Source organism: Vanacampus margaritifer, chromosome 15 (genome assembly GCF_051991255.1).
Source record: "Vanacampus margaritifer isolate UIUO_Vmar chromosome 15, RoL_Vmar_1.0, whole genome shotgun sequence".
Taxonomy (NCBI): Eukaryota; Metazoa; Chordata; class Actinopteri; order Syngnathiformes; family Syngnathidae; genus Vanacampus; species Vanacampus margaritifer.
The window spans coordinates 7,778,909-7,806,713 of NC_135446.1; the positions used below are offsets into that span (position 1 = coordinate 7,778,909).

General features: G+C 46.2%; 1 protein-coding gene across 3 annotated transcripts; it reads right to left on the reverse strand.

Moving 5' to 3' along the window:
- Positions 1–116: 116 nt before the first annotated feature.
- Positions 117–27,740, reverse strand: atp2b1a (ATPase plasma membrane Ca2+ transporting 1a). 3 transcript variants are annotated; one of them, XM_077544964.1, is made up of 22 exons: positions 27,637–27,740; positions 19,936–20,401; positions 15,107–15,304; positions 14,715–14,972; positions 13,624–13,749; positions 13,096–13,260; positions 12,944–12,982; positions 11,461–11,616; positions 10,797–11,011; positions 10,367–10,609; positions 10,021–10,262; positions 9,463–9,700; positions 8,525–8,704; positions 8,348–8,435; positions 8,166–8,272; positions 7,901–8,092; positions 6,536–6,749; positions 6,251–6,462; positions 6,073–6,180; positions 4,990–5,178; positions 4,419–4,511; positions 117–2,509 (listed from the first exon to the last, which is right to left on the reverse strand). In XM_077544964.1, the coding sequence occupies exons 2-22, from the start codon at positions 20,126–20,128 to the stop codon at positions 2,120–2,122; spliced, it is 3,846 nt and encodes a 1,281-aa protein (XP_077401090.1). In that variant the 5' UTR covers positions 20,129–20,401; positions 27,637–27,740; the 3' UTR covers positions 117–2,119. The 3 variants fall into 3 exon arrangements, with proteins under 3 accessions (XP_077401090.1, XP_077401091.1, XP_077401092.1); XM_077544966.1 differs by having other exon boundaries at positions 2,322–2,509; positions 4,265–4,511; XM_077544965.1 differs by lacking the exon at positions 4,419–4,511.
- Between the last annotated feature and the right edge of the window lie 65 nt (positions 27,741–27,805).

A 27,805-nucleotide genomic window follows, 5' to 3' on the forward strand; every position in this document is an offset into this window, starting at 1 on the left:
CAATTAGACATGTACGGTCACATATTAGACATTTTGTTGATTACACATAACTGTAACACTTCAAATAATATGCAAATAAAAGAAAGCTACTGCAAAATGACCAGGGCCGCTGCATGTAGGCTAAATACATTATTTATTTTTAAAAACCATACACATTACTCGACAAGTTTCAAATGTAAATCCAATCACGATATCCATTTAAAATGCTCAAGATAAACAGACATGAAGTACTTTTATTTCCAAATGTTAAAAGATAAAAAACAAAATCCATAAAACAAATGGGGGTGGGGGGAACATTCATTCCCATGTTTTTCAGGAAGAAGCGACAGAACAAACTCCTGGTATGGATTCTACTTTTTTGTGTTTTCAAGGTCTTCCTAGCTGCTATTTTGTCATATCTGTAAAACCAAACAAGGACATCAGGCCAGCTCCCTCTCAATGTTTATTCCACATGCCTCCGGGTGAAGAAAGCCGAGGGGGGTTGCAGGAAGAACGTGCAGCCACCAAACCAACCAAACAAAAATACAAAAAGCAACAAAATGAGGCCTATTCTCTTTCTCTCCCTCTAACCTATTTGCACCCTGAGATGAATGTTCCAGAACAACACAGACAATTGAGTGGCCTCCCCGCAGTGTCAAATCCTCGTGAGCATGATGAAAGCTCAATCAGTTTATCGTCATAAAAATACAAAGGTACATTTGTTGTTTCTGTATCAAAACTCTTGCTAGGAAATAAAGTACCCTGTGCAGATAGATACCAGTGTATGCCTCGTCTTTATTCTTAAAACAAAACAAAAAAAGAATGAAAGAAAATATATAGATCCTTTTTAATGTTTCCAGTACATCAGGTGTCCAAAAATGGTTCCTCTGTGTGTAGGGTGGAAGAAAGCGGAACATTTTAGATGTTGCATCTGTGAGGGGGGCTGAAACACTAAAAACGTAAAGTACACAGATTCCAAGAACACAGTTGTTTGTGTGTGTGTGTGTGTGGGGGGGGGGGGGGGGTCTATATTTAGCAAGCATCCGCAGGGTTGATCAAGCTTGAAAGTTGACTCGAGCCAAGGCACATTCACTGGCTAATTTAGTCTCAATTGAACCCAACTTGTCTTGTTCCTTTTGTGCAAATAACATGTAAAAGTGTGTCACCTTGTTCTGAAAGTGTGTCGGAAGAGGCCACGCTTGCTAAATACGAGCCCCGTGAACTCCCTTTTTTTTTTTTGTGCTGAGAAGCTTTCAACATGTGGAAATCTTTGAACACAAGATAACAGATGAAACTGAGGATTTTTTTTCCTCGGAAGGTTTTGTGCACATGGAAACTATAGAGTCAATATTTATAGCGATGTTCCAAAACACATCATCGGGGGCCGGGCGGACCTCCTCTCTATACAAGACTTAGTGTTTATTGGTTTGGCTAGAAGTTTCTATATTTATCTACAAATATATAACAAATAAAACTTGCAGGCAAAAATACTTAAGTTTCAATAGAAACACCCTTTTTTTTCCTGAAAATACAGCAGTATCTGAAATTATCTTTTTTTTTTTTGTTTAAATCTGTCCCGTTTTCTGCATCATACATCAGGAAGCTCTTTTGCCTACAAACAGAAAAAAAGTATCTACAAACTTTGTAAACAGACCTGCTTTTTTCCTCCATAAACATAAATAAGTCAAAAATATTAACAGCCAAATGGAGCAGAAATAAGTTTTTTGTGTGTGAGCGAGGGCCGAAGAGCTAAATATACAACACCATTGAGATTAAAGAGAAGCAAAAGAAAAAAAAAAAAAAGGTTCTGTCGTCTTCAAGCCGTGAGGACTTACTCCGCCTCCTCACAATTCAAATAATATTAATAATAAGAATAGAATAAGAAAAACAGGTCACTTTCGATCAAGAGTTTATAATCAGCCTTTGTCCAGCCAGACGAACCAAAAGTGGGGGCAGCGGGGGGCGGCAGAGTCCTGGTGTGGTTTAAGAAGAAGAAGGAGCTGAAAGCATCCACACGCCATTACATTCCTCCCAATGTTCGTCCAGCCCCGCCTAGCGCAGCGCCCCATTTCGCTCCCCGCCCTCCCCCGGTGTAGAAAAGTGGTAAGGTGCCTTTCAGGGAGGTGGGCGTGCTTTGCGATCAAAGGGAGGTCTCCAGGCTGTGTAGGGGGCTGCCCGGCACGGGGGGCTCGCCTGCTTTGGTGGCCTCCGGGTGGAGGTGGTTGCTGCTCTCCACAGCGTTATTGTTCTGGTTTGGGGAGGCGGGGCTGAGGGGGGGGCCAGGGGAAGGCGGGGCGGTGCTGGCCGGCGAGGGTGGTGCCGGTGAGGCGTTGCGGGGGCTGGCCGAGTTGCGCTTGGTGGGCGCGTCGTCCTCAGCGTCCGTGTCGTCTATGAGGGGGATGTGCGGCTCCGAGTCCTCTATCCGAAACTCCGGGTGGGTCATGAAGTTGTGGATGGAGGACCGCGACTCGGGCTTCTCCAGGCCCTCATAGAGGGAGATGGAGCTGCGGAATGCATTCACCACGCGGATCTGCAGTCGGGGGGGTAAGGGGGAAAGAAAACACGACGTTAGACCGCAGGCACGGACGGATGGTGTCGGGGGTCGCACGCTTTCTTTTGGGTCAATACGAGGTGAGTTTTTAGTTGCCTCAACACAAGAACGCCGTCAGTGAGACCACGTGCAAGACGTTCTGACACCCTGTGTACGAGCCTCCAGCGACATTACAATTTGAATCGTACACTTTCCGCCTCTTGAATCTCGGCTCAAAATGGAGGCCTTGATATTGCTGAGGCGTGCGGGCGGCCGTGTGTCGGAGCGCTTTTGGATGGTGAGTCGGTGCAAAGTGAGCCAGCGGCAAACCCAAACGAGTGTGTTGAGTGCGTGCAAGTACGTTACCAAACGCTCTGGAGAGGCCCGCTCACGATTATTCATCAAAATGCAAAAAACCAAGAGAGAAGAGGCAAAGGCCTAAAAGGTGTTGGACATGCTTAGAGGAGAGAGAGAAAAAGAGAAGAGAGGAAGGAGGGCAGAAAAGAGGAGACAGAAGGAGAGAGGACACACACAAGAAGAAAGATGAGATTGGGTTGAAGATAGAAGACAGTGCAAAGATGAAGGGAGGACAACAAAAGGAGAGAGAGGAGAAAGAGAGCGATACAAAACAAAATGCAATAGAAGAAAAGAGAAAGGGCAGTGGACAGAACGACTGAGAGGAGCCATGACGGGGGAAAAGAACAAGAGAAGACAGAAGTGATGAAAAAGAAGACAGGAGACAGGAAAGACAGAAGATCATAGACAAGAGAAGATGGAGTTGAAGAAAGGGGACAGGAAAGAGAGAAGACCAAAGACGAGATGATGGACGGGAAGACAGGAAAGCGAGCATATGCGTTTTTTGTAGCGTTCAAACAAAAACAAAACAAAAAAAGCTGCTGCAGCCAAGCACGTCCACAAGCGGGTCGGGCATGTCGTTAGACAAAAAAAAAAAAAAAAGGCACACGAGAGCCGAGAGCGACCCCATGCAGAGCGTGTGCTACCTTGTGCTCTAAGGGCAGTAAACCTTTGAGTATAGCCCATGACACATTTCACAGAATCGAAAGAAGAACACGCGGAGGCTCCGTGGGATGCGGAGCGACACACGACTGCTGACACACACACGCGGACGACCGCCTTGCACCTTTTGGGAGGACCTGGAATGAAAAGTTATTGAGCCCAACTCTTGCACCTGCAGGAAAAAGCGCCGCCAATCATCATCCGTCCCCTCTTCTCACGCAAGCAGGAAGACCTGCGGGAGAGGAGAGCCGATCGGGATCATCCGAGGAGGCCCCGCGGCGCTTTTGAGGCCGCCTTTAAGCTGGTGTTCATGGGCGTATACTCAAAACATTTAGCCAGTGAGGGACTAGAGCGCTGCGACACGGACTGACTGAGGCAGACGCGACCTGCTCAATCGGGGAGACGTTGCTGAGAAAATGCACACAGTGACACTTTTCCCTCGTTATTCACCACAGTCCAAAAAAAACATTCCAAGCAGAAGCCCAACAGAAGACAACGTGATGACACAGAGAAAAAAAAAAGAGAGACATCTCCACGCCAGAAGCCACCTGCTCACATGGTACATAGATAGGAACGGCATCATGTGGCATCCAAGCTTGATGGGACATGTGGGTGCCTTGTTTTGATTGTCAACAGGAAGGAGAGAGAAGGCGAGAGAGCCGAGGAGGAGGAGGAGGACGAGGAGGAGGTTAGAAGAGGACACATGGTCTCATGCACGAGAGGAGAACACGCACTCACACCCCACAGCGGCAGAAGCGCAGTTGGTGGCAGCGGTGGCGCTGTTGCCGTTGTTGTTGTTGTTGGTGGTAGTGGTGGTAGTAGTAGAAGGAGAAGTAGTGGAGGAGGAGGAGGTAAAGGCTACGACATGTGTAGGGCTAGAAACATTGGTTACATCGTGCTGCTGCTGCTGGCTGGAGTTGGAGGCCTGCCGCCTCAGAGCCCCCTGAAAGGAAGTTCCGCTCTGGAACGCACTCACTACATCCATCTGCAAAGAACCACACAGCGTGACAGCACAAAGCCCACAGGACAAAGAGAGAGAAAAGGGAAATAAGAGCAATCGTCATCTTAAGCGCACAAGGAACCAAAGTGGAAAATCATTTGGGAATTGGACTTGTTAAAAGAGAGGAAAAACAGCGAGGAGTTTGGCTTTGAAAAGGCACTCGGCAGCTGAGACGCTTCACAATTCTTTGGCCAATCAGCTGGTTGCCTTCCTCGTCACCTTTCATCCAAAAAATCAAAACGCGAACCTCCACCGATTCACGCTTCGCCACCATCTTGCTGCTAATCAACGTTGCTGAAGTGAGCTGAGGAGTTTCATTCAATTACTTTCTAACCCCGCCCATAGCAGGCGCTTGGCCCGACATTCGTTCAGAGTGCCGCTGCAACAGCAATGGAGAGTTACAGGAAAAGGCTCAATGGCTCGCGATTCCCTCGTGAGCGCCGTCGGGCCTTTGGCTCATTACCTGAGTCTGGATGCGGTTGAGGCCGCGGAACCAGAGGATTTGTCCGCGACGGAGCTCCCGCTCGGCGTGGTCGATCTCATCCATGTCGTCCAGTTCCTCCAGTTCCTCGTCGGGGATCTCCTCCTTCTGAGTGCCGTGGCCCGCCGTTTTTAGGAACTTTAAGCGGCTCGTTGGGATCGACGAGATGACCTGGCAAAAAAAAAAAAAACAGACGCAAGGTAAAACAACCACTTATGACAAGCCACTTCATCGTATCCATTTATTTGATAATCAATTTGTGTGCTAAATTGGCCATGTACTCGTCTGGACACCTCACAGACAATTTGGCGCACTAGTAGAACGCGTATGTCTTACTAGTAGTATTGACTTTTCCTCCCTTTACTGCCTTCCAATACTGTCTTGAAATATATACACAGTAGCAGAACAACTGTGAACTAGTTGACAACTGTGTGCTACTAGTACAATTCATGACATTGCCAAATTCAACTGGCTAAAACTAGCACTCTACTAGAAGCACCAGTACTGTGCAAAAGGTGCCCTAAAGAAGTGTCATACAGTAGTGGAAGACAGTACGGAAAAAATAAATCAAATCTTAAGACATCACAGGTCTACTAGTGTGCACTAGTAGTGTGAATGCCTAGTGTGAATGGTGCCCTTGAGTTATACTATTACGCAGAAATGTTATTCAGTCGTTGAAGGCTGTAGTGGAAAAATAAGTCACTACAAGTAAGATATCATAGTTTTACTCATGCACACTAATAGAACAACTAGTAGTACCAACATCACACAGATGGCGCCATAGTCATATAACTAGTGCGGAGAAATGTCATGCAAACATAATAGTCCTACTAGTGTGCACTAGTAGAACGACTAGTCGTACAAGTAGTGTGCAGACAGTGCCTCAGTTCTACTAGTGCACTAAATTGTGAGGACAAAGGATGCACTAGTACATTGACAATTGAATGCACTAGCAGGTTATCAACCAAACACTCAAATATGCCTGCAAAGAGATGAAGTGCTTCCTGCGCTATGCCAATCCCACCACAGAGGGGCAGTCTTGAGTTACAAATGACAATGTCTTACCTGCCCCCACAGCAGCGAGCCGAAGCCCAGGAAAGTGCACCAGAGCCACTGATCGATGGTGAGAGCGACGCAGCTGAACGGCTTCCCTCCAAACTGCACAATGACAATCTGGAAGGACGAGGGGGACGCCGTTAGAGGCGAAACGCTTTTTGGCGGCGCGCGGATGATCGGGCGCTACCTGGATGATGAAGGTGCCCAAGACGATGCTGCAGAAGATGAGGTTGTTGAAGATGCCGTCAAAGACGTTGCGCTCGCCGTGAATCTTGCGGGCGTTGATCTCGTTGAACAGCTGCATCAGGACGAAAGTGTTGAAGACGATGGTGTAGTGCTCCGACGGCGGCGCTCGGAGGGGCACCTTCCTGCCGCTGTCGATGTCGAAAATGGTCTCTCCTGCGGTCGGCGGTGTGTAAACGTCAGCGGCGTCAAGGACCAATCCAGCGGGCAAACTCAAACCTTCCCTTACCGGCGAAGAGCAGCGTGAAGATGATGACCAGCTGGTACACGCCCTGGCCCAGGATGTTCTTCATCATGGTGCGAGAGATGAGAGGCTTGTTGCGGCCGTACGGCCTCCTTAGCAGCAGCGCTTCCGTGGGCGGCTCCGTGGCCAGCGCCAGTGAGGCGAAAGTGTCCATGATTAGGTTGACCCATAACATCTGCACCGCCTTCAGTGGAGAGTCCTGCAAATAAACAGTGCTGCTTTTACAAAGAGGCTGCACTGCGCATTCTATAGTATCAATGTGTTGGATCACGTGAGCATTAAATAGGTGTGGTCTAGTCAATGAAAGCAAAAGCTTGGTCGATCATTTCATTTTCAGATGATCGTACTGACTGAAAAATTCAAATCTCCCCCCCCAGCAAAGCTGTTTTTAACCCATTAAGGCCAGGGGTGCATTACCGCGTTTCTACCACTAGATCTGTGAGCGCTCTAGCGCTCTTCTACCTTTAAAGCCGGGAGAGGATACGTCATCGTGACGTGGGCCTCGTGGCATGTCGTGGTATTTTATTCGAGCATTCATGGCTGACGCAGATTCGCGGGAGTTATGAAATAAATGATGACAACTATGGAACACATTTGGAGTTATGTACTTAACAAAAACAGGTAAAAAAAATAATAAAATGAATACATAAATAGCCACCCTTTTCTCTGATGACTTTTTTGCACATTCGTAGCATTCTCTCGATGAGCTTCAGTCTTTAAGGAGTTCCCAGATGTAAGAATGAAAAAAAGTAACCAGAGCAAAGGATGGCTATTTTGAAGAATCTATAATATAAAACATGTTTTCAGTTATTTCACCTTTTTTTTTGTTAAGTGCATAACTCCATATCAGTTCATACACAGTTTTGATGCCTTCAGTGAGAATCTACAAAGTAACCAGTCATGAGAATAAAGAAAATGCATGGAATAAGAAAGTGTCCAAACTTTTAATCTGTACTGTATGTTAAAAAATAATAATAATAAATAATTATGAACAGAGTAAAATGACGCATTTTTAGAGAATATACAAATAAACAAATTAAAACTGAATATAAAAACAAAAGTCAAAACAAAAAATGAAAAATCCACAACATCCACATTATAACAACCTTGGTTGTTAGCATTTGTTACTGAAGCGTTAGCGCTCATCCACAGCTAGTTAAGAAAAACGAGGCACGGAATTAGATGCGGAAACATTTTGTTTCTACGCCAACAAGCCGAAAGATGGTCCAAACCAAACAGTCTGCAAAGCCACATAGACCACAAGCTCGATAAGTTCAAATATGACTCAAAATCAAGCAACCTGACCCTGACTTGGGTGCAAAAAAAAGAGAAGTGTTTGTCAAGGCTAACCTGTGTGATGCAGGCGCCCGAGAACGCCACAATGACGGCCACCACGTTGACGGTCAGTTGAAATTGCAGGAACTTGGAAATGCTGTCGTACACGTTGCGTCCCCACATGACGGCCTTGACGATGCTGGAGAAGTTGTCGTCGGTCAGGATGATGTCGGACGCTTCCTTGGCCACGTCAGTGCCGGCGATACCCTGCAGGGGGAGAGGGACGATTTGTGACATCATATATGCCATTGCGGATGACTCAAATCACTGCGTGCCTCACCATGGCGAATCCGACATCGGCTTTCTTCAAGGCGGGACCGTCGTTGGTGCCGTCCCCTGTGACGGCGACGACTTGCCTCTGCTCAATCACGGTGCTGTCAATAATGCCTAAAGCGGTCAAAGACGTGAGCTCAACGCAAAAGCAACGACTCCCCACATTTATGTCCGACAAAATCAACCAACCTTTGACTAAAGTGTGCTTGTCAGTTGGGGAAGAACGAGCCAGCACTCGCAGTTTGGGCCAGATCTTGTCAATGCGCTCTTGCTCGATCTAGAAATACAACAAGAATCAAAATGAATCACCGAAAAGTATTTTTGGAAGCGTCTGACGGATGTGAGCCGCGTTGCTGTGCCGCCCACCTCTCCCTTTTCGTTGCGTATCCGTCGGTTGAATTCTTTGCCTTCCAAGCAGATAAAGTCATCTCCAGGCTGCAGGATGCCGCACTTACTGGCGATGGCGCGCGCCGTGTTGATGTTGTCGCCCGTCACCATCCGCACCGTGATACCGGCGCGCTGGCACTTTCTGATGGCGTCAGGGACCTGAAGAAAAAACAAACTAACATGTTTATTCATTAAGAACACATTTGAAAATGCTGGACGCTACTCCCCAGAAGTGTGTAATAACACGCTGCATGTAATGATATGCAAATTTTGGGATAATTTGTTCTTGTCAGAGGAACCATAATGCAACAGTTTTTATTTTACCTGAATATTCTAACATATTTATCGAACATTGTTTACGCGATCTATTTGTTTTGGTTGGTCAGAGAGACTTGTGCCTCACACGACTCTGTTTACCAATCCAACGAACATTTCACTCCATTTCACCAATCAAAAGAAGCCAGGCAATCACATGACCGCATGCAAAGTCTCTGTGCCCCCAAAGAGAAGCAAAGTTTACAAAATGATTCACTTTAAAACTATTTTTCTATTAAAACTAGCTCATGCCGTGTCCTCTGTGTCAGCCTACAACAACTCCAAAAAACACACAGATTTTTTTTAATGTTATCTCTGCCTGGTGTGTCTATTGTGATTTTCGCAAGTGTAAAAAAAAAAAAAAAAGTTCAGTTAAGACTACTTAAATTTGTATTTATTGTTTTAGTTAAAGTGACATTGTTGGACAATATCTGAAGTTGCACATTGCTATTTTTAATTTCCAACTATTTAACATTCATGCTCCTATTAAAACAACGATTTTCCACTGAGTAATTACTGTCACTCAGCTAATAATAAGGAGGACTACTTGAGTCATATTATTTGAAAGTAACAGTTGACTACTCGTCCCCCACCCAAATTACCTCAGGCCTCACGGGGTCTTCGATGCCCACCACGCTGATGCAAGTGAGCCCCGTGAGGATGTCATTCTCGTTGTCCCAGTCGGGCTCGCCGTCCGCCGCAGTGAAATCTCGGTACGCGAGGCAGATGGTCCTCAGGCCTTCGGAGGCCATGGGTTCGATCACTTTCTTCACCATGTCGTCACGGTCTCGCGGGCGAAACACCTTGGACTCGCCGGACGCCGTCAGGATTTTATAGCACCTGGGAGCGGAAAACACGGCGATAAAATGAACAAAACGCCTGTGCAAAGTGGAACATAAGAGCGAGGGGCAGATGGAGGAGAAAACAAAAGCATTTGAATGCGGAGCCACACGAGCGTGACGTCGCACTAAAGCCCTCTGTGGGTTAAAAAGAAGCCTGCTTGGTTAAGAGGCTTATGGGGTTGTTACCAGCTCATTTTCTCAGCGCCTGTTTATAAGTCGCAAAGTAAGGGGCTTGGTTGGGTAGTATGCGTTTCAACTTCTTAGCAGCTTCAAGACATTTTGTCAGAGCATGGACGAGAACCAGTCAAACGCTCTTACTTTTTAAGGAGGATTTCCGAGGCGCCCTTGCTGAACATGCGATAGCTGCCGTCGGCCATCTTCAGAACGGTGCTCATGGACTTGCGCACCGAGTTGAAGGTGTACACCTTGTGCAGCTTCTCCTCGGGGATCTCGTTGCGAATGGTCTGGTAGTCACGCTTGAGGTCGGTAGAAAATCCCAGCAAGGCACATTCGGTCTTGTTCCCCACTTGCCGAGGCAGTCCGCCTTCTTTCTCCGGAGGCTACCAGGGAAGGAGGCATGAGAACAGTAAGCGAGCTGTCCAAGCCAAATAAAAACAACCACAACAAAAAAACAATAGCAAGCACTACTATTTCCTGGGCATACCATAATCTTGGTTGTGTAGGCGCAGTTGACGGCTATCCCCAGAATCAGTAAATCTAAGATGGAGGCTGGTATGTTCTCTGGGTCCGGCACCTTCTTGTAATGTTTCTCAGCCACGAAGGCCTGCACCACCGTCATGCGGTTCATGGTGAGCGTCCCCGTCTTGTCCGAGCAGATGGCCGTGGCGTTGCCCATTGTCTCGCAGGCGTCCAGGTGGCGCACCAGGTTGTTGTCTTTCATCATTTTCTGTCAACAGGATGACAGCCAACAGTTACAGACTAACTGCTTCCCAACTGGATGACAGAGTGAAATGACAGCTTGGCTTCAAGGTATCACTTTGCAGGTCTTAACAACCTGGCCTGCTAATCTTAATAGGCTAAAGCATAAACTGGTGGCCAAGGGGCACACAGGTGACAAGGTTAACAGACTTTACCTTCACAGAGTACGCCAGGGAGATGGTGACGGCAAGTGGGAGGCCTTCGGGGACGGCCACCACCAGCACGGTGACGCCGATGATGAAGAATTTGACGAAGAACTGAATGTAGATGGGCGTGCAGGCCTTGACCCACGGGAGGTTTTGGATCCAAAAGGTGTCGACCACAAAGAGCACCACAAGGATGATCACGGTGATGGCCGACATCACCAATCCTGAGAGGAAGCAGAGACATGAGGTGAATGTCAATTTGACGTACCACAGAGAACAGCGTTGTGAACAACCCTACCAAATTTGAATGAATTAAAAAAAAAAGTGGCAAAAATGTGTGCGCGCACATCTGACAACGAGGCACTTTAAAGCCCAAAGTCCAGTTCCACACACTGCTAAGTCTGATTAAAGGAAATAATTAATAAACAAATTCCTCCCTCCTCTGACGAGACACTCTAAAGGAACTATTAAAAGGAAGGTGCATTCTCTTAGTGTAGGCATAACTAGCTAGCTAACTAACTGCACTGGTTAACCACTTATTTGAAGGAAGGTGCTCAAATTCTTATATCACGGGGGATCCGGACTCCATAAAGTTTTAGGCAAAAATGCAAAATTAATCAGAAACAAATCTCTGAATTTACTTTACAGTTACTAAAAAAAAAAAGCTTCTAACCCGCTTTGCCGATCTGCACGGCGAGTTTGGTCAGCTTGCCCTGGAGGACAGATTTCTCTTTCTTTGGCAGGTTGGCTTTCTTCTTCTCCTCGGCGTCGGCTCCCTCGTCGCTGTTCAGAGGCTGCATTTCCATGGCTGCGCCGTCCTGCGCTTTGGCTGCAAACAAGACGCAGTTTGATTTTAGGAAATACAAGGCATGAGTGATAGTATTTGGAAGAATAAAAATGTCCCCATATTCACAGTGCCATCTCCCAGCCTCGCCCCTCCCCCTCGCAGGCACAACAGACGGGAATCCCAAAGACACGCGAGCAGATAAAATATGAGTGCTTGTCTCTGCACAGCCATGATAAAATCATTAGCCGTGCCAGGCTGAGGATCCAGCTGCTGAAGCCCTCCAGGATAATTGTCACATCTTTCTTCCCTCAAACTTTAGACGCTTTAATTAAATGCCTCATGCAATGGCAAACACGCAACGCTATTGTGTGTATGGGGCGAGCGGGTTGGGGGTGCGGCGGGTAGCACGGGGCTACTGCAGCTGCCGCAGACTGTGGTTGATTCTGGACTTACGTGGCCGGAGTAATCTCAGTCTAAAGGATTATGTCTGATTCCTGCCAGACAGAGGGAGTCTGTGGACCAGGGACCACTGATCATCGTCCCAGCGGGACCGTTACCGCGACACAACCTCCTGATCGCAATTGTCAGCCTTCAAATTGGATGCGGGTCCTACTACCTATGATTCCTTTTGGGACAGCCATGGGAGTCACAAGGTGAGGGGCGCAGGGAGGGTAGGATAGGAGGAGGTGGGCAGGCAGGGAGGGGTTGAAAGCAGATGTTCTGGCCCCGGAATTGTTGCGTAGCTTTAATCTCTTCATCACTAATCGCTGTAACTGGATTCGGTAGCACCTGCTGCCCAAATCACAATGTGCCAGGCGAGGAAAGAGGGGAGACGGACGGGGCAGGACAATGACGATGCCAGCACAGCTTGTGCTGTGTCAAACGGGGTCGTGGCCAAATGCAGAAGAGAAAAAAACTGCGGCAGCCAATTACAAGCTGCCGTTAAATAGGATGCAGGACGCCGGCTAATAAATGTGGGCGATACGTTTGTGAGGCGATTAGACACACTTTAATGGGACCACCTACGCTTTTTCCCGCCATTGCCATTCCCATCAGCTCAAACAGGCCGCGGCGTGCAGTCGGCACGGTGCGGCGCACACGCGCTTCCTGACTCGTTCCACCGCATTCCATATCAATGCCTCGGAAATGAACGACCTTTTCCAGAGTTCAACTTCCGAAGCTGTCACTAGCAGGCACATGCTTCAAGTTAAACAATTTGGTGCATGCTAGCTTCTGATTTAAGAGAGACAAGTGATGGTTATTAATAAAGGTCTGCTTTAAAACATTCTAAATCAGTTTACGGTGCTTTCAAGGTCAAATCTCATGACTAAAAAGCAGGTGGCCTGTTAGTGTGCATGTCCTCACTCACCTTTCTTACGATTTTCAATGGCGCCGTCCTGCTTCTTATCTGCAAAAGATAACACCAGGCAGACATGCCGCAGCTGAATCAGGATGCAAAACCGCTGGCGGTGCATGAAAATGACCCAAACTGAAAATAAATCAGACTACGAGAACACGCACTTTTCCTCTGTTTCTTCTTCTCCTCTTTTTCCTTCTTCTTTTCATCTTCTTCATCATCATCGTCATCCTCAGCGGCGCCGAGCAGCGTGAAAATAATTCCAGTTTGAGAGTTGACGCCCACCGCCGTGACCACCATTTTCCCCGAGCCCTCCATCACGTGGGTGCCTGTCAGAGCGAGGAGGCAGAGGAGCAAAGACGGCACTTAAGTTTCCCAACATTTATAGACCAAAATACAAGCCTCGGGAGATTTATTTGCCAAGTTAGCGGAACACTTGACACACTGGTCTTGTGGAAAATGCCACATTTGAAAAATCGAAGCATGATTCTGAAGACAGAAGCAGCATAGCTTGCTTAAGCCAAGGACTTTTGAACATGAGTCACTACGGTGAATTAAAAATATCAAGCCAGTCTTCTTTAAAGCACATCATGCTGACGTCATCGTAGGGTTCATATGGGGCTCATGCGAGAGATGCTAACACAGCAATCTTCAGACAAGACTCCAATATGGAAGCAGAGGCTTGGCCTTACCCGATAAGAGCATTAAATCTTTTTGTTGCGCCTTCTTGACATGGTCCGACTCGCCCGTGAGTGAGCTCTCATCGATTTTCAAGTCGTTGCCTTGGATGAGGACACCATCGGCGGGCAAAAGGTCCCCTGCAAACCACACAAAGCGTTAACACACACACAAAAAAAACAGAGGTGAGACACATGCAAGTCATCATAACCAAGTTCCAAGTCATAATCTTCAAGTTTCAAGCAAGTGCGTGCCAATCCAAACATGTTTATCTCCAGCTTGCAGTGTTCAACAATACACGTCCGTGTAGGAACATTAGATGACACATACATAGTTCCGCTTTATCTAAACAAAGTAAGTCCGATACTTCTGGCGTCTACCGACAAGAAACATACATTTGGAGCGAGTAGGAAACCGACTACTTTATTTAGCATGGTGAGTGACATTAATCTAATGTATTTTATTGATTGTTTAAAGTTAGAAGCGGAAATGACGTCTATTTCTGCCATGATGGTGTCCGTCCATCACTCCCTTACATTGAGTTATTCTAAACGCCATGTAGACGGGGGTAACTCTGTCAACTTGCGCATGTAAACATGTTATTCCGATTGTTCCCGAAACCCAAATTCTGATCATAACCCGAATATTGCCTACATGTAAACGTAGTCACTGTCTTCTAAATTTAATGCATAACCGATCTGGAGCCTCATCAATAGCTGACCAGCTACTGTACTGATGAGTTAAATCGTGAAATTAACGAATCTTACCGGTCTTTGTGGGTTCAATAGTGACGGATGAAGTTCAATGTCGTAGTTGTTGTGTTTTCTTATTTTTGCATGTTGCTGTTGTTTTTCTTAACTTGATCAAAAAACATAAGCCTTAAATCCAAATATATTTTCTTGCTCCCTGAGGTGGCCTCTGAACTCAGGACCCAAGCCGATTGGTGGGTCTCCAAGTTCACGCACACTACACAACAAATAACTTTCTTTAAAAAAAAAGAAGCACATTTTCAAACAAAACAGGCAGCTATGTCAAGTCATGAAGTTCAAGTCAAGTCCAGTTTTAGCCAAGCAAGACCCGAGTCTTAAAACAAAATCAGCCATACCATATTTGATTTGTGCAACGTCGCCTACGACGATCTCGGCCACGGGGATCTGGATGACCTGCCCGCCGCGGACCACGGTGAATTTCTGCTCCTGCTCGATTCGGCTCTGAAGGCCGCGGAACTGCTTCTCTTTGCTCCAGTCGTTGAACGCCGTCACCAGCACCACACAGATGACCGACAGCAGGATGGCGGCGCCCTCGATCCAGCCCGCCTCTGCCTCGTGCTCGTCCTCCGCGCCGCCGGCAGCCTTCCCACAGTCTGCCGAGAAAATACACAGAATGCTTGGATAAGTCAACTCTATAAATCAATCATGCTGTCATGCAATGCAAACATAAGACTTATGTTGTCTTCTACAATAATGACAAAACGGGCCACGATGATAAGCAACCTACCTTCTCTCTCGGCATCTTGAGGTCTATAAAAAGAAAGGCCAAGTGAAATTATGGCTGCCACTTCCAGGATAATCAGTGTGACATCCTGCAGCGCCTCCCACACTAATTGCAAGAATGTTTTGGGCTTTTTGGGCGGTATCAAATTTTGCCCAAACACCGTTTTCCGCTTCTCAATGTCTGCTGGCTGCCCACTTAGACCTGGAGAGAGAGAGAGTGGAGGGAGAAGAGACTGATTTCACGTGTCATGTGTGGGGAAAAAAAAAATCTGAAATATTCTTAAGTCTTAACAAGGAGCCATCTCATCTGACAACAGACACTAAGAGAACAGACGTCAAATACGACAAATGTGTGAGCGCGGGCATTGTGCTGCGCTGTGGGGAGCCCCACCCAACCCATTCACATGCCTCCCTCCACACAGTTGATGATGCACCACCATTTTTCAGCTCGATTCATGCAGACGGCTTGCGTGTGTGTGTTTGTGGGGGTGGAATGGATGGAGCTGCGCGTGTGAGAAGCGATGAGGCCGAGGCGGAGGAGGAGGAGTGGAATTTTGAGGAGTGGATGACTGTGCGAAAGCGCTACTGACGGGCTGGAGCGAAGGCGCGAAGGACGGAGACGACTGGGCTGCGAAAAGCGGGGTCCTTGTTTAAACTATTTAAAAGACGGATAACAAGTGAAATCTAGTAATACATTTACTAGATTTAAAATGAAGCCCTTTTAACCACTGGCAGTGTAGTGCTTCACATAGTTGACTTTTCAAGTGATCACCAGCCTGTCATAAGTCAGTCAGACTATTTCATTTGTTTGTTTTTTAAGCCAAGGGAACTGCTGATCATAAACACTACATTAAAAGCAGGCTGATAATTCACCCAAATTGAGGATAGTCAACAACTGATTCTAGAGCAGTGATGTTCAAAGCTACTGTGTTACTGCGGCTTACAATATACTTTTTAGGAATATGAAATTCTGGTATTTTTTAGGTGATACTTGAGGACTGCATCCACAAATGAAAACACAACCAGATTTGTTCCTCAAGGTCCATTCGTTGTAGGGAGCCGGAACGGTGAGTCACCAGCACAAGCCGCGGGGTTTACCCGGCAATAATTGCCCATCGTGGCTTCCTCGCCACCTCATACCGTCTGCTTTGATTCTTTAAGCCACTAATGAAAAGACGCTGTCAGCTACAGGCCCGGTTCAATTTGATGCCACATTTTCCCTCGCCGCTTAACCGCAATAAATATAAGTGACAGATCAGTCAGCACCTCATCCTGCCGACGGAAAGTGAAAATAAGCAGGGATCGAGGGGCCAGGTCAAGCGGCTAATCATTAGTCGTTTTGTCTGTAGCATCTTGTCCCCGGCTGACCCCACGACTGTCATCCTGGTTGCCGGTGAGGGGTGAAGGTGAGGATTTGCCTTGTTGAAAACCAGTAAAGCATGGTTGTAGTTTTTTTTTTTTGCTGCCTCCAGATTGAAGATTGTGTCAACAGGAGAGCAAATACAGAGAGATGACACCTACAAATAAGCAAGCTGCAGTCTGAATGGGTGACGCCTTTGGAGTTAAAGTAGTTCCTAAAACAACAAATGTTGAGATGAAGGTCTTCTACTAATCAATTATTGGGAGCTTGATGGTGCTTTCATTCAGGCAGCATTTTAGCAGACGCCTTTAAGATAACAGCATGAACAACATCACATGCTTATGTACGGATCCTCTTGGAATAATGACACAGTGTCTTTAGTTACAATGAGACGCCGCGCTGATGCTTGAATGAACGTGTGTCATGTCCAAGTGTGATTAGCTAGTGAAACTTGTAATTGGGTCACAAAAAACAACTCAGAAATTCTAGGAAGATTGAACGAATGTAGATGGACAGGCTTGTCCACAAGCAACTGAAAAGCAGAAGTTTAAAAGTGTACCAAATGCACAAATGGGCAAAAATGAAGTTTGGGAAGGAAAGGAATCCAGTCCTTCAGCCCATTTGTGTTGCCTTAGCCCCGCCACGGAGGCTTTTATCATGCAGCTAAACACACTGACCCACAAGAGTCCAAATGTGCTGACCAATCACAGCTTTGCTGAAAAGGCTTCGCTGTGGCAAAGAGCAACATCTGACACAATGAGGCCGATTTGTGAACAGCATTCCAACCACGGAAGCCTTCTCAGCGCTGCGCTTACACAGCCCGAGGGGGCCAGGGAGCTACAATACAACCCAAATATTTGACATCATCCATGTAGAAGTCCAACCAACAAATAAGCCTGCGCTGTCAATAATATCGAAGTAGAGAAGTCTAGCGAGTTTTATTACGCAAAGGATTCAGGAGGTCCCATTAGGGACTTGGAATGTCAACCGTACGCTTCGATGGAACGACTGATGGCTACTGTTCCACACGACGGACAGCCACTGGTTGACGTCTGAGGAGATGTGAAGTGGCGGAGATGTGGTTGCACTTAAGCCTGGCGACGTGGCAAGCGACCCTAAGATGTGACATTCAACGTGGAGGGAAAATGCTGAAAGGACGGCACAGTATGTGTTAAAACACCGCACAGTCCGCCGGCACTAAAAATAGAACGCAGTCGACTTGACAGTCTTTACAGCTCAGGCCGTAGATCAGTCACACCCCAGTGGTGACGCAACGCTCCACTCAAAAATGTGTACTCGCCGAGCCCACCCAAGGATAAACCCAAGTATCATCGATGACTGAGCACACATGACACAAAAAGAAACTGTGGGTAGACGCACAGGAGTGGAACACGCACTGCAGTAACAGGAAAAGTTGAGCACAACTTCCCTGGGTGAGGAAAATGAGCTTGGAAATGTGGAGGATTAGGGAGGGATTGGTTAAAGAGGGTTTTATATGTAAGCGTCCAACTAATTAGAAATCCCTTTTCAATTGTCAAGCCGCTGTAATCCCGTGCCAATGACCAATAAGATCATTGCCACTGTTAAATATGAAAGCGAGCGCCCCGTCGTCGGCCAAGCCGCGCTTCCGCATGTCGCACGGCTAACGTGACAAAGTATGACAGGACTCTTTGAGGCTCCCCAGTGTGACACGGTCGCATATGTGTGAGAACAACTGGCACCTCAACAGAAGGATTCTCAGTCACGACAGCACGCTGGCAGGCAGGAGGGCAGGAGATGGCACGCCGCACCTCGTGCAATCATCACGTCGTTAAGGTAATGATTCTGGCAGCCACCGGGCGTGATTCGTGCTGCCATGCAGCGGGGTATTTACGGCATTCCCTCTGGCGAGATGAAGCCCAGGGATTTTTTTTCCCCCTCTCCCTCCTCGCGTACAGAGGACTGTTGCTGCGACAGTGAGTATGCGGTGCCGTTTTAATCTGGGATCAAACTGAAAATCCTCTCCCATAAGAGTTCAGTCAAGGTCATCGTGGCGATTAGGCAGACTGTCTATAGAGAGATGCTGAAACAGAGTAGCGGGAATAAAGGAGGGGGGGGGGGGGCTTGGGGGGGTGAAGGTCTGTGCTGTCAAGCAGTGAAGCTCCAATGTCGTCAAACATCAACGTCAAACATGGTGGCGACAGACTAATTCGGGATTGCTTCCCCCAAGATGAACTCACTCCTTCCACAAGATATTTGGGCCATTACTGGACGGGCATAAAAGCCTCCGGTTTTGCTGGCCCACATGTGTGACCTGAACCTGGCGCAGGCCTGGTGCTGTACCCGGGCGGACAGCTGCAGACGCCCACAGCAGAGGCACAGAGGTGAAACAGGAGAGAGGGGACACGGCCGGGCCGGATATAGAGCCGGCCGCCTGGCCACCTGTCTGACACGCACGACTTTTCCAAGGAAGTGATGTCAAGGTGGTCAACGCCGCATGCAACACTGTTCGCCACATAAGCATTCTGTAATCACAAAAGGCTGAGATTTTGAACTATTTTTGTTATACTATAAATTGACTTATATAGTGTCTAGATGAATTTAGTGCTTCAGAAGTGAAGTCCACATGTTTACATATTATTGTTTGATCAAACATGACTTACTGACTGATGTTTATTTTTCTGCCAGATTTGGGTAGAATTATTGTGAAAGCTGTCAAAGTAAAAGCTAAAAAGTCAAAGGCTGCGTATCTGACTTCAATCGGATTCCTCCTCAAATCCGATCTTTCGGGCTGACTGTCCAGACAACTGTTTTTAAACAAGTGTCCAAATCCGATCTGGCCCCGTTCAGACCAAGCCACATTATATTGCCCATCTGACAGGTTGCCATAGCAACAACGTCGAACGGAGGCGGTGCCCAACGTGTGTAGTGTTTGACGTCATTGTGACGGTGTTTTTGTTCCGTATTTCCCGTTTCTCGCAAGCGCGTTAAGCGGTTTTCTGTTTTTTAACGACCCTATTTCTATACGGCGGGCACTATTTCCGGTTGCGCAGAGCTAGACCGGCTTCAGCGCAAGTAACGTAAACTGTCACTATATTTCCGGTTGGACATGAGGAGACAACGGGGCAGTGGAGCCGTCAAGGCGTTTGACTGCCGAGCATGCGAGGAACCAGCCCGGCAGCAAACCGACTGGATATTGACAGCACGCGTAGAGTGACGTCACGGACAGTCAAATCCGTTCTGAGTGTTTCGAACTGATCAGACTAAGATGCATCCTGGTGGTTTCAATCCATCCCGCAAAAATTGGATTTCATGTGCTTTGTGGCTGTTCAAACTACAAAAGAGCCATCCACTTTCAATCTGGATGGGCCAAAAATCTGATTTGGGCTGGCAATCTGAATAAGGCCAAAGTGTTCAGTAAATAAGTTAACAACTCCAACTGAAGCAGATATAGAAACCATCCAACACTAAAGTGAGGTAAAGGGTGACTTTACCATCCGTGGGTGAGGTTTTTAAGCGGTTGCAGAGTCCGTGAACATCCCCGTATGATTCCCCAATTTTGCTTAGGCCCTCCGCGCCTCGCAGTTCCATGAGGGAGCGCAGGTCTTTCAGCGTGCAGCCAAAGTCGCCGTCGTGGTTGGCCTCCATGATGGAATTCTTCACTCCGCTGTAGGAGTTGTTCGCCATTGTCTCGCTATCTTCCACAAACGTAAAGCTCGGAGATACCCAAAGGGGTAAAAAAACAAACAAAAAAAAAGTGTCCCAGAAAAGCTTAAATCCTCACGAGCGCACGGCGGTAGCTCCCATAAAAAAGGCGAGAGGGCCGTCAGAGGCAGCCGAAGTCATGCGGCAGCGTTTCTACAAAGCCAGCCATGGCCCTCGGAGAGCTGAGTCCTGTTCCTGGCCTCTCATGGTGACGGAGGGGAACTCGCACTGCCGGAGATCAGCATGCAGTCGGATCTGGAAAGGGACAAAAGCAAACACGCTGTCAAGGAGACATTCCGTGTCAAGGGTTCAAAATTAGGGGACATTTCACTTGGAAACTTCTCATGGGAAGAAGGTTAGGGTTTACAGAATTAAAAAAAAATTGAGGTTGGTGTCTGAACAGATGAAGACTCCTGAGATGAGAGTTGAAACTTGAAATTTTCCCTTAGCTCATTCACTCCTAGCCATTTTCACTGAAGCAATCCCCTTCGCTCCCGGCTGTTTTACTGGATTTTGACTGATTTGGCAAGGCCCACAGAATATTGTGTTCTATTGCTATAAAAACATGAAACCTACTAAAAGAAAAATTTGAGTCTCTTCTTTCATCAGGAAAAAAAGTATATTTCTATTTCTGTTTCCGTTTTGCAGCAACTAGCATTGGGTTATAGCTAAGTTTCATCATTATTCACAAATCTGCTTTAAATTGTGGGGAAATCAGCTTGTTTTCAACATGTCCCTGGTTGATCTCTTCTACTCTGCTGCCACCTGCTGGCCGTTTGTGTAATAACTGCCATTGCTTCAACCGTTTTGTGCAGTTGAGAGGCTGCATCAAAGCCTTCTGTATGCTCTAGCATAAAAATACATTTAAAAAAACTTAGAAATATGTCTTTGGGACACTTAAACACTTTATATATTTTTAGGAGCAAATTAGTTAAAATTGATGAAATAAATGACAATTTTCTATTCTTTTAATTTATTTTTAGTTCCTGATCATAAAACTGCTCGGTATCAGCTGCCATCGCGAATAACTATACCTAGTATCGATATACACATATCTAAGACCACCAGAACAGTCCAGTTGCGATTGATTCAATGCCCTGAGAATGACACCTTTCCATTCAATTACCCTCAATTCCGATGATGTTTCCAATTTGGAATATTTCCAAACTTTTCACCCCTATGGAACCCGATTCAGTGTAGTTGCATTCTCTATGACTGCGATTGAGCATTCCCAGTCCTCCATCTCGACGTGTTGGCTCATGTACTGCACATCAGCAGCCTAGTGCACAGGCCGCTTAGCGGGAACAAGCTTCCCTGCTCTGCCGTGGCGCTGGCGGCGAGGTAGGACCGACTGAATGATGACTCCAGGAAAAGCCTGCCGTTAAATCTAATTAAGACTATCTGCAGCATTGGGGATCTCCGTTGTGGCGCTCCACGGCGGGGGAGACCATTCTAAGTGGCAGACGTGCCGGGTTGACGCAGAAAGAATGTATGGATTCTTCAGTAACAAAGACATCTATGCTACGCTCAGCTAAAAAATGCGTGCGGTCGGGCTGCTCTAATCTCTGAAATAGGTAGCGAGATAACAAAGCAACGGGTCGCGGTTTATCTCCGACTCCAAATATGTCACATGGGACAGTGATTCAGCGCAATTGGAGGCTGCATTAGCATTAGCGCTTGCAATTTGTTCCAATGAGATTCTTGGAAACTATCCTGTCACACGCCGAGATTCGACTTGAGGCCATCTGCCGTGAAAAAAAACAAAAAAAAAACAGGAGAGGAATTTGTTCACTGGGCCGCTTGTTTAACTGAGGTGGGAGCAGCTACACGTACAGTCACATCACTGGGAAAATGGAGGAATTGATTAGAAGAAATGCCCACCATAAAGTAGCCAAAGACTGTAAAGTAATATTAGATTTGATATCGTTTTGTATAGATCTTGATTACTTCATCCTTTGTTGATTTAAGTAAACTGCGTAGCACAGAGCAGCAAAAACACAAAGGTGGTGGCGGCGACAGACTGGTAATTGTCATCGATGCCTCCTGGCCTAACGCCGAGGCTGACTGCCACGTTAACACAGGTTTGTCAGCATCAAGAAGACTGAACACAGTGCACTATTAATGGGCCATGGCGGTGATGTTATGCAACACAGGATGGCCCCTGAGAAATACGTGCAGAGCAGCCGCCGCCGGCTGACCATGAGGAATTGTGCCGATGCGCAGAGCGCCGCTTGGGATGCTGGAAGCTGACTACACTTTGCAAATGGGCCAATCAGGAGCAATTAGGGTTTGAGGTGTCTTGCTCAAGGGCACGTGGAAATCTGGATTTAGAGTTTGTTGTCTTTGCCTCATTTTATCTTTTCATTAGACAACACTGAAGAAATGGCCGTCAGTGCTCAGAATATACACCGCGCACTGCATCAAACTGATCTGCATGGCTGTCTTCCCAGATGGAAGCCTCATCTAATGATGAGGCCACAACACAGTCCGCAAACTGTTTGCTGAAGACAAGCAGACTAAGGACATGGATTACTGGAACCATGTCCTGTGGTCATGTCCTGTAGCCTCACGATCCACAAAGTGACGGCAAACTAACATTACATGCGGGATATCCGGTCGGTTTTTCTTTTCCTTTTTTAAAATCTATTTTTAAGAAATTTTCTTAAAAACTTCTTGGGTCGTGGCCAGTTTACTTGGGTAGCCCGCCCAAGTATTAACATGATGTGGGAAACACTGAAGTACTTACACTTGGTCTAGTCTGACAAAAAATGCTATTTTCTACTAGCTCACATTCAAGAGGAAAGACTTTTGCATTGCATTCACAATCTAATGAATTCCCAAGTTGTGCAGTTGGACATGGCACACGCAACTGTCGTTGGCACTGCGAGCGACGCCAAGGGTGACAGGTCGCGCAAACATTTGCCGCTCCGCGACAGTTTGGAGTTGCGGAGCAGGTCACGACAGCAAAAAAATCTCAGTGATTGGATCTCCTTGGCTCGGCAACTGGCGTGCGACGGTTGAGTGCCAATGGTCGGGTTTAACCCTTCACACGGTGCGTCCAAGATGCCTGCAATAGTGTTCGTCTGGAATAAACGCAAGCAATTAGCAGGAACGGCGGCGAGCATCTACCGGCAGTTTGCACGCCACCGTCAGCCAACCACACCGTGTGAGTGGGGGAGAGCAATTGTAGGGATCCCTCCGCAATGGAGCCGCCTAGCACGAGGGGTGGTATTTTTAGCTTTTCCCCAGGCTGCCCCCCCACCCCCACGCCGCTAGCTTGCCGCCGAACTGGGTCAGGCCATGTAAATTTGGAGGCTACAAAGCAGTGACGCCCGGCTCGCCTCTCTCACGGCTGAGAGCTACTTGAGCTGCCCTTCAACGCCGTCGGAGGCGTCGGCAAGTCAACGCACTTTCCATCTTACAGCCTCCAGACTGGACACTCAAATAGGGACAAGCTGTCGCCTTTCCAAACAAGAGCACATCTTCATTTAACACTTAGCAAACTAAGGTATTTGTGGGATGTTTATTGGAATACAGATTCATTTGTTTCTTGTCTTTGTTAAAAAAGACATACATGGGAATTGGGAAGTCAAGGCAAGGGCCTTAATTAAATTGCAATTGGAGTAGTTTTCAAAATCATTCATGCCTATGAACGATGATTTTGGTGGCATGATTTTAACACTGGACATCCTTCCTGAATGTCTTGAAGGCATGCTTACTACGTATATTAAGTGTGAAAATGTAACACCGTCAAAATGTAATGCGGTGGCAGCTGCAAACGTGATGTCTTTCAAGAACGCTGCCTTTGAAGATGAGCCGCACGCTGTGTTCTTTTTAATGGGCCGCTTGGCGGAGACCTCCCCCCGCCACTGGCCCCCCAAGGGCCCTGCCCGCCTGCCTTTCCAGTCGTCGACGCAGGATAGTTACATTGTGACACTAGTGACCGGAACTGAAGACTAAAGCTAAAGCATCAGGACTAGCCAATCACACATCACTAAGACATTTTGTCCAAATAATAAAAGAGAATGCAAACTGTTGATAGAACAAATTTGAGTATTCTACCGATGACCCCATCGATTGATCAAATAATCGGACAAAAATGGATTTTTAATAACATACATGTGAGGTGCAGGTATTATTTTATACACTTGGGGTCAGCATCCTCACATTTTACAGTAGTATCTGTGACTTCAAGTGTATACCACTTTAAAGGCGGGGCCTGCCTATGTGAGTGATGTGGGTGTCAGCGAATGAGAGTGCAATCAGATGGCTGTTAATTGGCTCATCCACAAGTTTAGTCTGAGTTGTTTCCTTGTGTTCTTATTTTGAATGTGTTTGACTGTCTTAATCAATAAATCTGCCAAAGTACGATTCGGCATCGGAAACCACTGATCACATGATCGGATTTGAGTGGGAAAATGATCAGATTTTTTACATTTTGTTAACTAACTAAGGGAAACTAATCATGAGGTACAAAGATACTACTTGAATACACTTTTGTTTTTTTTTCTTTTAAATGAATTGCCGATGTATAGGATGTTAATCTGTATCATCAGATCCTGACTCAGACTAAGGTACAAAAATATTCGATTGGGGCATCACTGATATACTCTGATGTAGCTGAATCCTAGGACACTAAAACCTGTAGGAAAAGGTGCTTAATATTGTGAGTGAAATGTTATTTTTGGAGAGTGGAGCCGCTCGTGAGTGTCATACGAGGAGGCTAAGTGGGGCTTCACTTCCATGAGCTCACACTGAATACGACAGTACAACGAGAACAGAGCGTCTTTTGACATTGGCACAAGCGTGCCGCGCTGCCCCCGCCGCCGCCACCCCCGTACAAAATGTGACAAGCCTGGATTTCAAATGTAAGCAGGGAACGTGATTTCCACGTGGCCAAGGAGCGTCCAATCACACGAGGGATGTTTTCTGCAACAAGTGGAGCCGTGAGCGTTTCACATCTACGCCAAAAGAGGCCACGATGTTGACAGCCAGCTGATACAGCAATGGAATATGGAAGAATATCAATTTGTTTTCTTTTATTCAATCTTGAGTGACTGCAATGGTCCAAAGGCCTCGGGCAGAACAACACAATGTGGTTACTGTTGGCTTACATAAATCATTAAACACGCTCTGTGGCTCCATAGGCTGAGCAACTCGAGACACCAAGGATGACACTCAAAGGAATATAAAAGTCAAATGGAGAGAACAAAGTGGCAGTTTATATAAAAGACCTAATATGCAACCACTCATATTGCTCAAGATTGCTACGTATTTCTCATACGACGAATTAATAGCAAAGGATTTCAACTTGGCACATGTAATATGGCAACTTTCCTCTTTTAATATCACAATTCATTTCTTGCAATTATGAATTATTCTCATTAAATGACAATTTGTTGCTTTGTACTATTTATTTTATTTTATTCATGTAATGTCAATACAACTTATCTTAAGTATTATTCACATAAAATTTAATATTTTTTCTAATACAAGACTTTATTTTACATTCCATGTTATTCACATAGAAATATATTTTTGTTCTCTTGTAATATTCTGACTTTATATTCAGGGAACATTATAACTGTTATCTCGTACAACTTTACACAGTATTCATGTAAAATATATATTTTTTGTAATTTACAAATGTATTAATACAATTTAAAACATATTTATTGTACTACGAATTGATGGCACAATAGGACTATTCACATAAATTGTTGACTTTTTGTTTGAAATATGATTAGTAATTTTTTATTTACTGCACACACGATTTTGAATAGGAATTTTGTTTTCATGCAGTACCTAATCTCATATTACATATTATTCTAATTTATGCATTTTCTCCTGTAAAATTATGACTTTTTATAATATTACAATTTATTTATTGCACGACAACCTTATAGCATATTACAACTTTATTTTCAGAAAATGCTGACTTCTCTTATAATGTTAAACCTTAAGTCAGGTAAGACAACAATTTATTTATCATACAAGATTTAATATCACATTCCATACAATTAACATAAAATTGCACCTTCTTTCTAGTGATAGTACGACTTTTGTCTCCTAACAATTCAAGTCAAGTTACAAATTGATTGCATAATATTACAAATTTGTTAGCATGGATCCTGTTACTTTAATAAAAAAATATATAAAACAAGAGCTATTCTCATCTCATCACTCAACATTTCTTGTAACATTTTTGCTAAAAATATTATGACTTACTATGTTATGATGCATTGACTGCATAGTATTTTCAGTATACTACGGTGTTGTCAAAAACAATGAATAAAAAGATTGATGCAAAAAGTATATATTGACTTTATTTTCCTTCCAAGATAATGCATGCTCAGCAAAGAGCTAATCGAGCAGTCATTCCATTACGCAATGCTCAAAGATAACTGGACCAGTGGCACACCTTGCATCATGATCTCCTAAGGCCAATGAACTTTGAGGCTTATCATGCATTTCGGCAAGAAAAGACTGCAACTGCGCTCGGTTGCAGTAGCAGGAGTTGGAGCATCAGTAGCACAGCCCTGCACCGTTTAATTGGATAAGCGGTGATCCCTTCATCAACACACCAAAAAGGGGCTCAGCGGCTGTAGCCCACGTGAACATGGAGGCTTGCAGGTAAAGTGGAGGAATGCAAAAAACATCCATCAAGGTCAATGGGAGAAGGTTAACGTGCGTAATGAGGATGCAGTATGTGGGGGTCTTCGTAATTCCACGTTTAGTAATGGGATTCAAGTGTCATACTCGGTTTAACACTGCAGGTGGTCGGGTAAGTCGCCTTGACAGGCTCGGCGGTCTCCGTGGAGGAATCAAGGCTGGTGAATAAATAGGTTCTAATTTCACCCAAGGCAAGTACTGTGGTAATAAACAAAATGTTTTAAATGCAGCCAACTTTTGCTGTAGCGTCATTTGACGTGCACGTTGACGCATCGTTACATGCAAATGCCGTCACGTCACGAGTCATCCCCTCCACCAATAAAAATAACTCGAAAAAAGAAAAGCCTTCGATCAATATCCCGTTAGAATAGCCCAAAGCGACCCACGCTAGCACACGGTTAGCCTCCTAGTTCCCTGCAGGCGCTGTTAGCCTATGCTGATTGCAAAGAATCCACAAATGCGACTTTGCCAAACATTTGACAGCATCCCGCAAGTTCACCCCGGGCGGCGGATACAAACGAGAAAGGCGCGACGGAGATTTTTGGGGCATCCAGGCTGAGAAGCCGCCCGGGGCTCCTGGAGATGAGTCGCCCCAATGTCAGTGCCTCTATCCCGAGTAGAAGGTTAGCCGCGTTAGCTTGCCCTAGAAGCTAATCGCACAGCGAACGAGCGGCGGCGGCTCGCGCGGATTGGACGCTGCCCGCTAAATGGAGCCACTTCGCCGACTTCAGATTTCCACTCCAGGCAGCGCTCGGAGCCAGCCCGAAGCGGCATTAGACCCCGAGAGGAGACGGTAAGGACAGCCGAAAAATACTTACTCCGTTCTCCGAAGAGCACCCTCGGTCCCTGCGTCCCTCTCTCACTCCCCCTCAGTCTCAGCGACTCCAAGGCTCGCTCCCCTGGACTGAGGTACAAGCTCCGCCTGCAGTGACGTCACAACCACAGCCAAAGAGTGTGTGTAGCGTAGTGAACTGAGAAGATGAATCC